The 15,877-nt window shown below is 36.6% G+C and overlaps 3 protein-coding genes across 3 annotated transcripts; all 3 read left to right on the top strand.

Annotated features, from left to right (window-relative positions):
* The first annotated feature begins 1,168 nt into the window (after positions 1-1,168).
* Positions 1,169-1,687, top strand: LOC149213322 (putative disease resistance protein At5g43740). Its single transcript, XM_089388979.1, has one exon. The coding sequence runs from the start codon at positions 1,169-1,171 to the stop codon at positions 1,685-1,687; it is 519 nt and encodes a 172-aa protein (XP_089245105.1).
* A 1,182-nt stretch (positions 1,688-2,869) lies between these two features.
* LOC149213321 (putative disease resistance protein At4g19050) lies at positions 2,870-3,880 on the top strand. Its single transcript, XM_089388978.1, has 3 exons — positions 2,870-3,233; positions 3,273-3,677; positions 3,873-3,880. The coding sequence occupies exons 1-3, from the start codon at positions 2,870-2,872 to the stop codon at positions 3,878-3,880; spliced, it is 777 nt and encodes a 258-aa protein (XP_089245104.1).
* Positions 3,881-13,066: 9,186 nt separating this feature from the next.
* On the top strand, positions 13,067-13,954 carry LOC149213320 (putative protein phosphatase 2C 5). Its single transcript, XM_089393112.1, has 4 exons — positions 13,067-13,136; positions 13,340-13,493; positions 13,646-13,709; positions 13,863-13,954. Exons 1-4 carry the CDS (start codon positions 13,067-13,069, stop codon positions 13,926-13,928), a joined length of 354 nt encoding a protein of 117 aa, XP_089249238.1. The 3' UTR covers positions 13,929-13,954.
* Positions 13,955-15,877: the final 1,923 nt, after the last annotated feature.

The following is a 15,877-nucleotide window of genomic DNA, read 5'->3' as shown; positions in this document are numbered from 1 at the left end:
AATATATAATTTTATTAAATTATATTTTCTTCAAAACTTGGTTTTATAAATGAATTACATATGGCTATTTACTCTAAGGAGGAAAACTGTCCAATTTCTCAAAGAGAGAACTACTTCCCAGATATTTGGAAGAAGTTGAAAGAAACTCTCTAAGTTCTAGGAATCTATCATAACTACTTAATTTTCTAAAGTCTCCAAAAAATCTAGAATTTTCTAAGATTACCCAAATTAAATAAATAAATACAAAATAGGAAATGATCCTCCATCAACATGTCCCATGATTTTAGTTTTATTTTATTTACATTAAAAATCACCCTAAGGGATCAACATCCGATCAACTTATTAGCAAAGTCTAACCTTAATGGCCTTGGTGAGAATCAATGCTGCAACCTCCCATTAACAAGTGCTTTAACAACAAGAATTCACCCAATTGAGCTAACCCTCAACATTATTAAAACTTTCAATTTATTAATATTTATAATCAAATTTGAATAATATCTCATCTCAATCAATAAACCATATAATTTAATATATCAAAATTATCTAGCATATTGAAAGAACCATAATATTTTATAATGCGAAGAAGAAAAAAATTAAAAAATCTATGTCACATATTTTTGTGTTGTCGTAATATATATATATATATATATATATATATATATATATATATATAGATGAAGTCTCGATGGTTAGCTTAATTGGTTTAATGCACCTTTGCTATTGGGAGGTCATCAATTCAATTCTCTTGACACTCACGAGGTCAAGCTCTATCATTGATTCAATTCTCTTGACACTCATGAGATCAAGCTCCATCATTGAGTCAACCAGAAATGATCCCTTTGAATAGATAAACTAATACAATCATTATGTGAACATAGCCATCAGTAACATATATGACGCTTTTGACCACAACACAAATTCTTTTTACGCCGTAAGGCGTTTCCCTCTGAAATGAACTTCCCTAAAATCCACCTGTCATCCTGGTGTGCCGTTAGATTATGTGTTAGACGATTAGAAGATTGTTAATCGTTCGATCAAGGGAAGGTAGAAGATTGCAAACCCTCGCCTGAATGCTGCTAGATCGGAGCCTGAAAGATTTGCCTGGGGTACCCTTTTCGTCTTCTCCACTCTTGCTTCCCTGTCGCAAGAGCTTGAAATGGTTTTTTCGATGTCCTCCAATGCAGAGCAGATTGTGTCCTCAGCCGCTCCTAGAGCACAGCGCCTTCTTCAACCTGTGCCTGACTCTGGATTCGTAGGGGTGGGCATTAAATCTGCCCGGGAGAAGCTGCAGGGTTGGTTGGAGGGAGCTCGTCGCGAAGCTCGTGTAATCGGTGTATATGGTAAAGGGGGTGTGGGTAAGACATCCTTGCTCAAAATCATCTACAATACCTACAAGAAAGAGGTCAGTCGTTTCTTTGATCTCGTCATTTGGTTTACAGTTTGTGGGAACTTTGAAATTGAACAGTTGCAGGCTTCCATTGTGGAGGCTCTGAATATAAGTATGGAGGAAAATGATAATCCTGAGACGAAAAAGATGAAATTGAGTGCATCTCTAGACAAAAAGAAATTGCTTCTTATATTGGACAACATTGGGAAGGAAATAGATCTTAGTGAAGTGGGCGTCAGAATTGGGGATAATACTGGTAGCAAACTCTTAGTCTCCAGCCGCAGCACACAAGTGATTTAAAAGATGGGAGCAAAGGATTACTCCCTGGAGATAGAACCCTTGTCCTCAGATGAAGGTTGGGACTTATTTAGAAAAGGAGCTTTTGAAAATGGACTTGAGAATGATATTGTAGAGGCTAGAGCAAGAGAAATTGCCTCGGATTGTAGAGGCTTGCCGTTGGCCATAAATGCAGTTGCTGGAGCGATGAGGTTTAAAAAGAATGAGTATGAGTGGAGCCATGCTTTAAATTTGATGAGAAAGAGAGATGCTTCCGTCCCAACAAATCTCAGGGCCAGTGACGTAGAGCTTTATCAGGTGTTAAGATGGACTTGCAATGAATTGTCAGAATTCCATCTAAAGATTTTTTTTTTCTAAATTGTGCAACATTTCTGGAAGATAAAGAAATTGCTGTGGAGACGCTGGTGCAGATGTGGGACGCGGAAGGCTTCCTCAACAAGCCAGGGACACCTTATTTTATGGATGCTGGGCGACAATGCATTGATGAACTGGTAAGAAGGTGCTTGGTGGAGCGTGTGGAGTATATTGTTGATGATGACTATAACAATGTCGAGTATTTAAAGATTCATGAATCTTTTCGTGACATGGCAATTGACATAGGCCAAAAGGAGGGAACATGCTTATTTGCAGCAGGTCAACAGTTGCAGAGCTTTCCGACTGACAAAGTTTCCAGGGATTGCAGACGAATATCGATGGGCTATAATGCTATTCGTGATCTGCCAAATGATTTGAGATGTTCAGAACTGAGGAGTTTGGTTTTAGCCTCCAATATTCGTTTGGAAAAGATTCCAGAAGAATTGTTCAACAATACCCCTTCTCTTCAAGTTTTGGATTTGTCATCCACTCCAATAAAAGGATTGCCAACCTTGAAGCAACTTCAATAGCTTCAGTTTCTCAACTTGTCTAACTGCTCCAAGCTTGCTGATTTTCCTGACAGCCTCTGTAGTATCCTGTCACTTAAAGGTTTGGATTTGTCATACACTCCAATAAAATCATTGCCTGAGAACTTTTGTAATCTATCTAGTCTTCAAGTTTTGAATCTTAATTCTTGTATAGAATTGGATGCACTGTCGAATAAAATAGGAGGTCTTCAGAATCTAAAGCATCTCAAGCTGGATGCATGCTTTAGTCTCAAGAAGATTCCGGAAAATCTTTCTCAGCTCACTTCCTCTCATTTTGCCATTAATGGAGTCTACTTGTGCAATGAGTGTGGAAGATCTCTCAAAGCTCTCCAGTCTCATGGAGCTGACAATGGTGGTGAAATCAGAAACTGCACTGGGTATAATGGATGAGATGAGAAGCTTAACATTAGAATGTGACAACGATGCTGATGCAGGTGCAGATAGAGATGGTGCAGCCCCTGAGCGTGGTATTCTCCAAAACATAGGGAATATGAAGAAATTGCAGGATTTTCATCTCATTAATTATCAGCAGGCAACTCTACCCAACAGTATTTGTAAGTTACAAAATATCAGAGTGTTACTTTTGCGCTCATGTTACCAATTGGAGGCTCTTCCTACCTTGGAGGAGACCAAAAGTGAAACTGCAGGTGAGTCTGCCTTGGAGGAGACCAAAAGTGAAACTGCAGGTAAGTCTTTTCCCATGTTAGAAAAATTAGTTTTAAGAAACTTGCTCAAGTTAAAATCCCTAGTTGCAGGGTCATCTGGTGAGTGGAATGAAGGAACAATGTCCCGACTTCAATTATTGGTAATTATCAATTGTCCATCATTGCAAAGGTTTCCAAAGGGAATGAAGCTGCCTAAATTAAAAGAACTACAAATTACTATGTGCAATCAGTTGATGGAGCTGGACATTGGCAGTGGCAGTTATCCAATGTTAGAGTCTTTAACATTGGATGAACTAAACAAGTTAGAGAATATAGCTGGATCTGATGGGTGGAATGAAAGTACATTATCTAAACTCCAAATCGTGGAATTCATCGATTGCCCTTTGTTGTTGTTATTAAAGAGTCAGAATGCCCTGAATGCAGAAGGTTGTTTTGTGCTCAATGTGGTGTGCCATGGCATGTGGGTTTGGATTGCTCTGACCTGGAGAAATTGTCTATTCCTGAGAGAGACAAAGATGATTTGTTGCTCTTAAAGCTCGCCAAAAAAAAAGATTGGCGACTGTGTGGAAAATGTGGACAAATTGTTGAAAAAACATCTGGATGCTGTCACATGATTTGCAGGTCAGTAAACTGGTAAAATGCATTTTGTTGAATATTTTTTTTTGATAATACCCTATTCATCTTTGATAAAGATAACTGGTTCCAATCTGAAAATTAGATTTTCTAATGATAGCTGTAGGTTATGATATCTTTACTGTGTGCATATGGATGCCTAAGTATTTTCAGTTGAAAAGCAAAGCTACATACTAATTGTCCATGGCTTAACAAAGATGTTTCTTCAAATGTATCTAGGTTAGGGCCATGAACTCCAGTGCAAAAATGAGAACTACAAGCGTAGCAGCAAGGCAACCTCACATGGAAGAGAACTTGAGAAGGTATTTTGCCAATAATGTGTCAGGGTGTTAGAGCGAGACAGATCAAAATTAAAGAAAATTTCCTTTGATTTGCATGATCTCATGTATAAGTAACAAAACAAACTAAGTTTTTTTTATCATAACTTATAAGGGTGTCTAACCAGCTTCATAGCAGGTTAAACAGTAAACAACTTACTTAGTTACCTGATATAACCAAACAACATTTGCAGCTATCAAATAAAACCTAGTATATCATAAGCAAATCATCTGAATACAATCATACTTGCTTGATCTCGGGTGGGGCAGGAAGTTCAGGAGCTAAATCTTCTCTCTCAGCAGGATCATATCCAACTGCTTCATCATCATCTGTAAATACTTCTTCGTGCTCCCAATATCTCCTGCAAGTTAATTGACCATTCTCAGAGAAAAGCAAGCACTATTTAGTATTGAGTAGTTAGGTATAGTCTATAGTTGGGCCCCAAAAATTTTTAGGAGATAGAAATGCATCACAATGTGATGTTGAATTCTTGTCTGTGAAAAGAATATGTATACATAGTTTTTAGAATAAACTTACTCGAGAACTATACCCTACTTTTATGTTGAGCCATTTTAGTTTATATTTGTATTAATCATAATACCTCTGGCGTAGCTTGTGTCAAACCGTTATACTTGTTTCCAATGATCCATAACAAATTACAAATTACAGATCCTAAACAAAGATATTCAATTGGTACAAATGATGTGCAGGCATTGCAAAGTTCCATCTTCCAAATGGCTGTTTGATTATTTTTCCAAACAAAAGTATCTTATGCACTGCAGTGTCCACCTTCATAAGAGCAGATAAATAATTCCAGTTTGCAATCACAAAGGATGATCCAGTTTTATGTTGCCTTCCCATGTCATGACTGGCTGCTTCATCATCCCCAAGAATTTTTAGCAGATGGCAATGCATCTCAATGTGCTCTGGAAATCTTGTCTGTGGAACGAATATGCATACATAGTTTTTAGACTAGATCAAGAACCTACTACAAAACAATACCCTACTTTTACGTTGAATCATTTTAGTTTACACACGCATTAATCATAATAACTATGGTGTAGCTTGTGTCAAACTCTTATACTTGTTTCCATCTTCCAAATGGCTATTTGATTATTTAATTCCAAACAAAAGTATCTTATGAACTGCAATGTCCATCTTCACAAAAGCACATACAGTAAATCATAGCTGTAGGTTATGATATCTTTACTGTGTGCATATGGATGCCTAAGTATTTTCAGTTGAAAAGCAAATCTACATACTAATTCTCCATGGCTTAACAAAGATGTTTCTTCAAATGTATCTAGCTTAGGGAAACCTAGTATTTGAAAACTACTTAACTAAAATCTTTCCCTCGCCTCTGGTGAAATCGTCATTGAAATTCGTTGTTCAATACTGGAAAACTAAGAGGCATTGCTTGGTTATTTAAACCACAAGGAGAACTGACACATATGGTGGAAATACAGATCAACGTGGAAGAATGATACACTGCCTTGCAAATGCTTTCAACATTAACTACTTGTGTGCTGATTAATTCTTTAAAGTTTCTTCAGTTTTTCAGCTTAGAGTTCATGTTTGCTCTGTTTTACCAATTTTTTTAGCTTTGGGCTTTTGAAAAGTTGCACCTCAGGATCTATGTTTGCTCATTACCAATCCATTAGCTTTGTTGCTGATTTATGTAAGGAGATGCTAACTTTTGTAACCTGTTACAACCGAGATCTGCCTCTAAGCCACAGGCCAAAGTGGCTCATCATTTTCTTTTCTACATTAATATAAGCTGGGGTTTTGATGATTGTAATAACTTTTGTTTCTCTTCTGTGGGACATTTTGTGCAGGAGTTCAAACGGTGTATATAAATAGAAAGATGTAGAAAGTGACAGTCACGGGATATGTGAAGCCGAACAAGGTACTGAAGAAAGTGAAATGCACTGGGAAGCATGCAGAACTGTGGCCATACGTGCCATACAACTCGGTTACCCAACCTTTCTCTACTCAGAATTATGGCAAGAAAGCCCCTGCTCGGTTTGTGAGGAAAGAGAGCTTCAACACCAGTTTTGTCTCCAACAACCAAGATGATCAGTACGCTACTAACATGTTTAGTGAAGAATTTATGCTATTCTCTTGTAATCTATAGGCCCCCAAAGCTCCTCATAGATGAGAATATTTGCAGGATGTTAATATTGTTGTAAGTTTGTAGTAGATGTGGAATGACTAACTTTTGTGCTGCTTCTCATCTTCAACAACAAGAGATTCTGTGGTGAATGAAGGGCTTACATCCTGTAAGTAGAATCCATGTCCTGCCTTGTGAAGCAACTCTCCATTGTGATAGCGATCTTTGTAATGTTTCTGGTAAATCCTTTAGAATGCTATTTCATTCTGTAATATGATGGGAATCACTCTTCAAGATTAGGGGATTCACTCTACAGAGTCCATGTCATGCCTTGTGAATAAGCTCTCCACTTATGTTTATTTTCTCTGTAATGACCCTAGTAAATCCTATAGAATGAGATTTCATTCTGTAATATGATGGGATTTCACTCTACAAGATTGGTTTCAGTTTTACTTGTATTGTGGTATATGAAATTTCTCAGTTTTACTTGTAATAGGATGGGATTTCATTCTGTAATATGATGGGATTTCCCTCTGCAATATTAGCTACTAAATTTTACTTGTATGGAAAGATTACTACTTTCTTTGTTCAATATTTTATTTTAATTTTATTCATTTCAGTCTATTATATTATATTTTATTATAATTTTGTTCATTTCAGTCTATGATATTTTATGATATTTTATTCAATTCTATCACATTGTTTTTCGAAATTATAAAAGTAAAGGCAGCTTCCTGTTTTTTGAAGTTAGAAATTATAAAAGCAAGGCAGCTTCCCTTTTCTGTCATTAAAGGTATCTTTTGATGCAGAATAAATATACCATTTTTAAATATTTAAAATTCAAAAATATTATTTAAATGCTCGATTATCACCAAGCTTCTTGACTTTAAACTTTTATATGGCCACAAGTGTCATCCAGCTCATGGATCCACATTAATAAAGTGGATATAGTTAAGACAGGTATATGGTATATGATTTCATATTGATAAAGTATTTCCAGTTAATAGACGAGTATAATTTGAATTTAAAGTGGGTGTTTTTCCATTTTCAAATAGGTATGTAGATACAGAACAATATGCACAGAGATACAACGTTCTTTTATGATAAAGTAAATTTAATTGGAACAACTTTTACTTTGGGATTTTATATTTTTTAATCCTTTATCACATAATATCATAATTATAATTATGAAAAATTAATTCAATTTCAACCTTTACTTTCTCACCCACCACATACGTCCTGTTAGTGTCAGTCTTTCCAGCCTTCCTCCAGTGATCAAATATGCTCTTATAAAGTGGTCTCAGAGTGTCAAGGTCAAATTTTGTCATTTCAAAGAGTTTTCAAGCAAAATTTGGTCACTAGGCATTAGGTCTAGGGTTTGCTTTCACTCCTTTCAAAATTGCCCAAACGCCAATCTATGTTACTATTCAGCTGAGTCTATCATCATTCATAGGGTTGTCACTATCATGTCAATGTCTAATGAGTCATTTTACATCTTGTTCATGCTTCAGTTGCGCCTAGGCAAGGTCATTTCTCTCTCCTAGGGTTTTGAAAGCTAATTTCTCTTGGACGGTCAAATCATCAGCAAAACTTGTATCCTGATGTTCATACACCTTTCCCTATCCTTAAAGTACCTTATCAAACACTTCCCATCCCTTAGATCCGCCAAATTCCTCATTTTTGCACAAACCCTAGTTTCTAGCTACAACCTGGCAATTTTCTAGGTTGGGCCTGTGTTTTGCCCTTTTGGACCCCTTCCCCTCACTCGATCTCTGCGATTCCACTTTCCCCTGCTTCCTAACATCCCTCCCTACTTCCAAAAATTTCCCCAAGAATTTAGAAGCCTCTTATCCCCTTCATTTCGCTTCATTTCGACAAAATTCCTTGTTTTACACATCGGTACAAGTCGCACTCAAATGATGTTCCAGATAAATAAAAGATGAATTTTGTAAAACTGAGAGAGGTTTTTGTCCATAACATGCCAAAGAAGAAAAACCTCCTTCACGTTTTGCACAGGTGTCATGGTTTTAGAGAAATGTCAAAATTGCAATCGCCAGATCCAAGGAGGTTGGCCAAGGCACTAAAACGACGGAAAAGGCCCGATCCACTCCAAATTTTGGCCAAAGCCTCTTTGACTGAGCATGGTACTTTATTGGGGACTCCCAGCCCAAATTTCAAGAAATTTGGAGAAAATTTTGTCAATTGTGAATTTTTTGTGCCAAACACAGGTTTTCTCCACCAACGGGTCGCGCGCGGCCTTTCATTGGGAAACTCCTTTTTGGGAAAACTCAGCATTTTTGGATTTTTCATGCAAAGATACACTTTCTCAGCCATTTCCAAGAAATTTCACCAAGTTTTGGGCCTCCAGAAAGTCAAAAAACAAGCAAAAAATGACTTTCTGCCACCTTTTTGACACACAGGAAGCAGTCTTGGGAGATTGCAATTTTGGAGGGGCAAATGACCACCAAATTCAGAAATTCCACTTGGGTTGGAAAGTAGACATCCAGACCTTTCCAACAAGCCCACGTTTTCCTCATTTGGACACTTAGAAGTACCTCAACATCAGCTCCAAAGTAGCGCGACCCGTTCAGAAAGAGGGCGTGATCCGTTGGGCAGTTTTCACAGGAATTCATCTACAGCTCAGGAATTCGCCCAGCTTTGACCAGTTTTGACTTGGGATGGGATTTTTCACCCTCTTTGATGTAATTAATGTATTTTCATGTTGACATGACACTTATTTACCTATTCTAGAAGATTCATTCATGAAATAGCAAACATTTAATGAATGAATTGGTTTCCTAGCTTATAGAGGCAAGTTGTTTTGACTGCCTAGATTTTAGTGCTCAGTTTAGAATTGGTTGAAACAGCTCCTAGGATGATGAGCTCGACCCCTAGAGGCAAGGAAAGATGTTAGATTGCCTATATTATGTACTTTCTTGGTCATTTTCATGGTTGGACTCTTGAGGGAGAAGCTCTTATTGTATTACTCACTGTATCTCTGCAATTTTTGGCAAAGGAAGACCAGGGTTTTGCAGTCCTTTTTGGGATTCTTGTGGTCACATGTGTTGATAGTGTTTTTCTCTTTGTACTTGTAAGTGTGTTATGTGAATCATTTCCTTACTTTTCCTTCTGCAAATTAGGCAAATGAAGTGTTAAAGTAGAATTCATGACTGTCATGCTCTGCTTTTAAGTTTGCTTAATATCAATGTTTTCAACTGTTTAAGGGGAATTCAAGGTTATTGCTTGCTCTCCTTAACTCCTCACCGGTCATTCTCATCCATCCACCTCTATCAAAGGCATCAATACTGTCTCCTACCTTGCCCCAAAGAACCCCCTGCGGAAACTGTGTCCAATCCCCGCACCCGAAATTGCCATTCCCCAATTTTCCACCAAAAACCTAAAAATCCCAAATCAAACCTCTTGATCAGTTTACTAGCCTAAAATCAGTGTTTCCCTATTGGTTATCTCGCCCATTGAAGATCTTTACCGAGATAAACCGGAGAGAGCCCTCTCCTGCCCCGTAGGGCTAGCTACGAGGCTAAGTGGTTTGATGTTGCCTTGGAGTTTACCTTTCTCAGCCTGAGGTGAAATTTCAAGCGCTAACATGTCCAAAATGATTATATATTTTCAATGTCAAACTCTCCTTAGCAACTTTTTGCATATGTCCAAAACTGTTCATCAAATTTTTGCATAGGTCAAAAAAGGTTTGAGATGATCAAATCAATTTCAACTTTCTTTCAAAGTTATGCTTATTTTTAAAATGCCTTTACTATTAAGATGTCCAATTGTCAATTCGCAGATTGGGTTGTTTTGGTCATTCCTATGAATCTTTATATTTTATCATTTCAATTATATTATTATTAATTATTATTTTAATTATATTATTATTATTAATTTTTAAATAAAAATAGTTAAAAAAATTAATTATACATCACAAATTTAATTGTATTTTATTAAACAAAAAAGGTTTGACATGATCAAATCAATTTCAACTTTCTTTCAAAGTCATGCTTATTTTTAAAATGCCTTTACTATTAAGATGTCCAATTGTCAATTTGCAGATTGGGTTGTTTTGGTCATTCCTATGAATCTTTATATTTTATCATTTCAATTATATTATTATTAATTATTATTTTAATTATATTATTATTATATTAATTTTTAAATAAAAATAGTTAAAAAATTAATTATACATCACAAATTTAATTGTATTTTATTAAACATCACATATGAATACAATAAGTATTGGTTTAAGAATATTATATTTTGACTTTCTAATCGCACTATACAATTATGGCTTTCAATGTAGTATCATTCTATATATGTATATTATTCTTTATAAAATATAATAATAATATCATGGTTTGTAATGGAATTAACTTTTTAATAGCAATATATCAACATGTTTTCTAATATTATGTTTTGACTTTCTAAATGCAATATACAATTATGGTTTTCAATGAAATATATTGGCACTGGATAGTCATGGTGGTTATTGCCTTGGTCACTAGCAAGCTTTGTATATGCTTGGCCATCTATAGAGGTTTCTTGATTTTGGGTAATTAATTTAACCTCTTGATTTTGGGTAATTAACTTACTCTAAAATGAAATAAGACATTCAATGTGTTCTTTGTAATATAGATATAAACAAAATATCTAAAGAAAAGTAATTGCACAATGATCCAGTCCAAGAAAACAAGGTTTTTGACAAACCAATTAACTCTTCTATAAAAATTCAACAATTCCAATTTAATAATCCTATCGGCCTCTCTTTGTACCTTTTGGGACAATTGCTAGTTTACTTGTTTAGACTTTTTGGTTGAAAAATGGTAAAATATAATTTTATATTTTTATTTATTTATTTAAAGCTTAATATCCAAAATTTTATGATATTTGAAAATAATTTTACTTATTTATAATTTTGGTGTAATTCTAATGGGGTGATTTTTTTGTTTGTTTAGATTAAATTTGAATGATATGAGTTTTATTACATTGTAATGTTTCATTTTTGCGAAGGCTTCTTATTTCAACTTAAGGTGGATGAGGATCTGTTGATTTTTTTTTTTTAATTGAGGGCATAGATTGAGAGAATATGCTCAGCATAAGTTTGTTAGGTTGCATTGACTTTTAATAAATTTAAAAAAATATATTTGTGTCACGCTTCCCCGACCACCAATTTCCTAGGGATTTGAGATTATTCCAATTCTAATAAGTTCCTCATTATTATTTATAACATTCATTACGCCGTAAGGCGTTTCCCTTTGAAATGAACTTCCCTAAAATCCACGTGTCATCCCTGTGTGCCGTTAGATTATGTGTTAGACGATTAGAAGATTGTTAATCGTTCGATCAAGGGAAGGTAGTTGAGTGGTTGCAACTGTTCACGATTTTTGAAACAGTTGCAAACCCTCGCCTGAATGCTGCTAGATCGGAGCCTGAAAGATTTTCCTGGGGTACCCTTTTCGTCTTCTCCGCTCTTGCTTCCCGTGCTGCCCTGACAGACCTCTGAAACGGGCTCCATCCATCGAATCTCTGGGGCAAATTTCATCCATGGCTTTCCTGAATGTAGAAATGAGATCCAGATCAAATAAGGTCAGAGATGAATCGTCTGACGACGACTGCTGTGTCCAAATGGTTTTTGTGATTGAATCTGTAGGAGTCGAGGGTGAATCCGCCCCAGAGGAAGAAAAGCTGTTGAGAAATCCATTGCCGTTGTCGAAATTTTTCTTCAGATTCGTGTTGGGTGTTGTTGAAGACACCTGCAAATTTTCGTCTGCAATTTTTACGCTGGGGTAACCTTGTGCCTTTGACTGGACCCATTCCACAGTTTGGAGCTCTTTTGCATCAGAAAAATGATGCTTTTGTTGGTAATCCAGGTCTTTGTGGTCACCCACTGACAAATTTATGTTCAATTCCTTCAACACTCTCGGATCCTCCAAAAATCAGCTCACCTTCAGCAATTGCAGCCATGCCTGTTATCAACAAGGGAAAAGGTCTAAGTAAAGGCACCATAGTTGCCATTGTAGTTGGCGATTTTGCAGGGATAAGCCTCCTTTGCGTAGTTTTTATGTACCGTTACTGGGGAACAAGAAGAAAGAAGGAGTCAGAGGATGGGCCTAATACCAGGAATATTCAGTTGGACGACAATGGAGACTGTTCTTCCAGTTTGGGTAGAGTTGGATGGCTCTGCCTTAAAAAAGTTGATGAGAGCTCAGATGGAAGTGTCTCGGACAATGGAGATCAACATCAAGGAGCTTTTGTGACATTAAATGGAGATCTTGACATGGAATTAGATAAGCTACTCAGAGCCTCTGCATATATATTGGGTGCCAGTGGTTATACTATATTGTATAAGGCAGTTCTGGAAGATGGGCTGACTTTTGCAGAAAGGCGACTTGGTGATGGTGGTTTGGAAAGGTACAAGGATTTTGAAGCAGAAGCTAAAGCAATCGGTAGGGTTAAACATCCCAACATTGTTCGCCTCCGAGCTTTCTATTGGGGTATAGAGGAAAAACTGCTAGTTTATGACTACATTCCACATGGAAGCTTGGCAAATGCCTATTATGGTGGGTTCTCTTGTTCTCTTTTTTCCATTTCATGTATATCTACAAGAAATATCGTTCAATTCGTTTCTGCATGGTTGTTTTTTATTTTTTTTACAAATATAGCCCTTCAATCGCTTGCATATTATGAGTTTCTTATGGATTCCACAATCTCCCCTGTTTAGCTACTGTTGGTAATCACTAGATATTCAATGACATTTGATCCTACATATTATGAGTTCCTTATGGATTCCACACTTTTCCCCTGTTTAGCTACTACTGGTAACCACTAGATATTCAATGACATTTGATCCCGAGACCTCCTTGATATATGCCTGTGGATGTGCCATTAATATTTTGTTAGCTGCATGTCTTGTATATCTTTACTAGTGGCGCTTCCTATCCTTCTTGTTCTGATATCTGTTGGTTTTACCAGAACAAACATCGGGAACCACCGTTACTTTTGTGATAATTGGTTTTACCAGAACAAACATTGGGAACCACCGTTACTTTTGTGATAATAGATGGCTGGACAGTCACGGTAGCATCTGTAGGTGATTCTCGCTGCATTCTTGAATCATCTGGAGGGTTGGTTTCTCTTTTAACTGCTGATCACAGGCTTGAGGCCAATCTTGAAGAGTAAGATTCTTGCCATGATGCAGAACAAACCATGACCCTTTGTGCTATACGAGTGTCTGTATTCCTTTGGTTGGTTGATTGTGGAAACCAGTCTTTGTTTAGCCAGTTTATTGTTTCAAGCTCTTGATTTGTATTGATATATGATATTGTAGGAGAGAGCGCATAATGGCCAGTGGTGGTGAGATTGGTAGATTGAATACTGTTGGTGGAGCCGAGGTAGGAATCTGCACAATCTTTTGTGGGATATATAGACATAAATCCTTGCTTTTCCATGTGATGTACTGAAATAAAAACTAGTTGTAGAGAATATTGTAGAATGCATCTTGTTGCAAGTCTGTCATGCTAATAATTGAGTATTTCACATTGCAGGCTGGGCTCGGAATATACGGTGCAGACAGTATGAGGATTGTTCGCTTGTGCTGTCTGTCAAACTGACATCACACCTATTGAGGGCATTTCTGTGCATGCTGGCCTTCAGATAAGGATTTTGTAGCATGGGGTCAAAACTTTGTAGATGAAAAGCATCGCCTTTTGCACATCATAGATCCTACTCTTCGACTAGAGGTTGAAGGAAGGGAAGAAATCTCAGTGTCTGTGGGGATTGCATTGAATTGTGCTTCTGCTTCCCCTCAAAAGAGACCATCAATGATGGAGGTATTGCATTTTCTAGAAAAAATGCCATCATCCACAACCGATTAACCAATTCTTTCTTCCTATGTAGCATCCTTGCTTTGACATAAGTTGGACAGAGATGAGGACTTACACCCACATTCTATATTCAACAGCTATACTTAGACATTGACATAACTCATATAGACATCTCTATGATTGGGACTCAGCAACAGACAAACTCTGCTGTCAACTCAGCTGCTTATGAAATGGCCAGAGTCTTCTTAAAAATTTCAATATTTCTACAGTTGAGGATTGTAGCAAAGCTCAGGGATCAAACTTAACTCCATGCTTATGAGGCATCCACATTCTCACAGTTTACTTGCAGCTCATTCTCAGTTTTAATGGGAAGGTGATATATGGTGTATTATTGTTGCAGTGGCAGGGGATGGATTTTATCCATTTACTGGAGGAAAAAAATACCTGGTCACAATGTGTCTGTTTGATTTAGACTGGTAATTTTTTGTTTCAATAGCTATCGAATGCTGGAGGAAGGCTTATCATTGCAACTGATGGTGTTTGGGATGCATTGAGCTCTGAGAAGGCTACAAATTTCTGCCAAGGCTTGCCAGCAGAACTTGCTGCAAAACAAATTGTTAAGGTACAAATACTGTTGACAAGGATAAGCGATCAATGTCACCATCTTTAAGTTTATTTTCTATCATAGCCTAACCGTTTTAGCTGTAGGAGGCTTTGACGATAAAAGGACTTAGGGATGACATTACATGCATTGTAGTGGATTTGATCCCACCTACGAAATCCGCACCACCAGCTCCAGTTAAGAAGGAAGGCAAATTTAAGAATTTTTTCAGAAGGAAATCCATTGATTCATCATCTAAGTCAGTTGAAAAGCAGCAAAATATAGACATTGTCCAGGAAATCTTTGAGGAGGGGTCAATAATGCTCACTAAAGGTAGATAGCCATTTCCAGCTTAGCATCCTTGCAGTAGATTATGTTTTGTAAACACAGACTTATCATTTAAAATTGCAAAGGGAGTAGCCAGAGGCCTGGCTTATTTACATGAAAGGAAGTTTGTTCATGGAAATATTAAGCCAAGCAACATCCTTCTAGGCTTTGACATGGAGCCATACATAGCAGATTTTGGGCTAGAAAATCTACTGGACACTGCCAATGTCAAGTATAGTAGCTCTGATATCCACCTAAGGAACCTTGAAGGTATATTTTCTGGGAGCAAACGATGAGAGGTTGTATCCTCCATGGTCAGTCTAGAAATCCTTATAAACCCATGTAAATATGGTCTTTGATTAATATAAAACCTTAAGTTACAAAATCTCTCTCTCTCTCTCTCTCTCTCTCTCTCTCTCTCTCTCTCTCTCTATATATATATATATATATATATATATATATATATATGTCTTATTGATAACCAAATATGTATATATTATTTAGACATATCTTTCTCTCAATTATAAAATCTCTTAGATTTTCAGCCAATCTTGCTTTAAATTATAAAAAATTGTGAAATATTGGCCAATCTTTTGTTAAAATATTAGACCTTATAAATAATAGGAAAATATTTTCTACTAAAATATAATTTACTCATTTTCCACACTAGGGAAAATATGCCTACATGCCTACTTTTCATCATCTAATAGGTTTTTATGATGCACTCCTGCAAATCTATTTGCTTGTTTTGATCCCTTTTACAACAAAGGTCATGTATGTGTTAATCTAACCTCCACTTCCCTCAATC

The sequence above is a fragment of the Pinus tabuliformis genome, chromosome 1_1 (genome assembly GCF_031772625.1).
Source record: "Pinus tabuliformis cultivar Carrire ecotype Pingquan chromosome 1_1, CPIR1, whole genome shotgun sequence".
Taxonomy (NCBI): domain Eukaryota; kingdom Viridiplantae; phylum Streptophyta; class Pinopsida; order Pinales; family Pinaceae; genus Pinus; species Pinus tabuliformis.
This window is presented reverse-complemented; position numbering and strand designations above follow the sequence as displayed.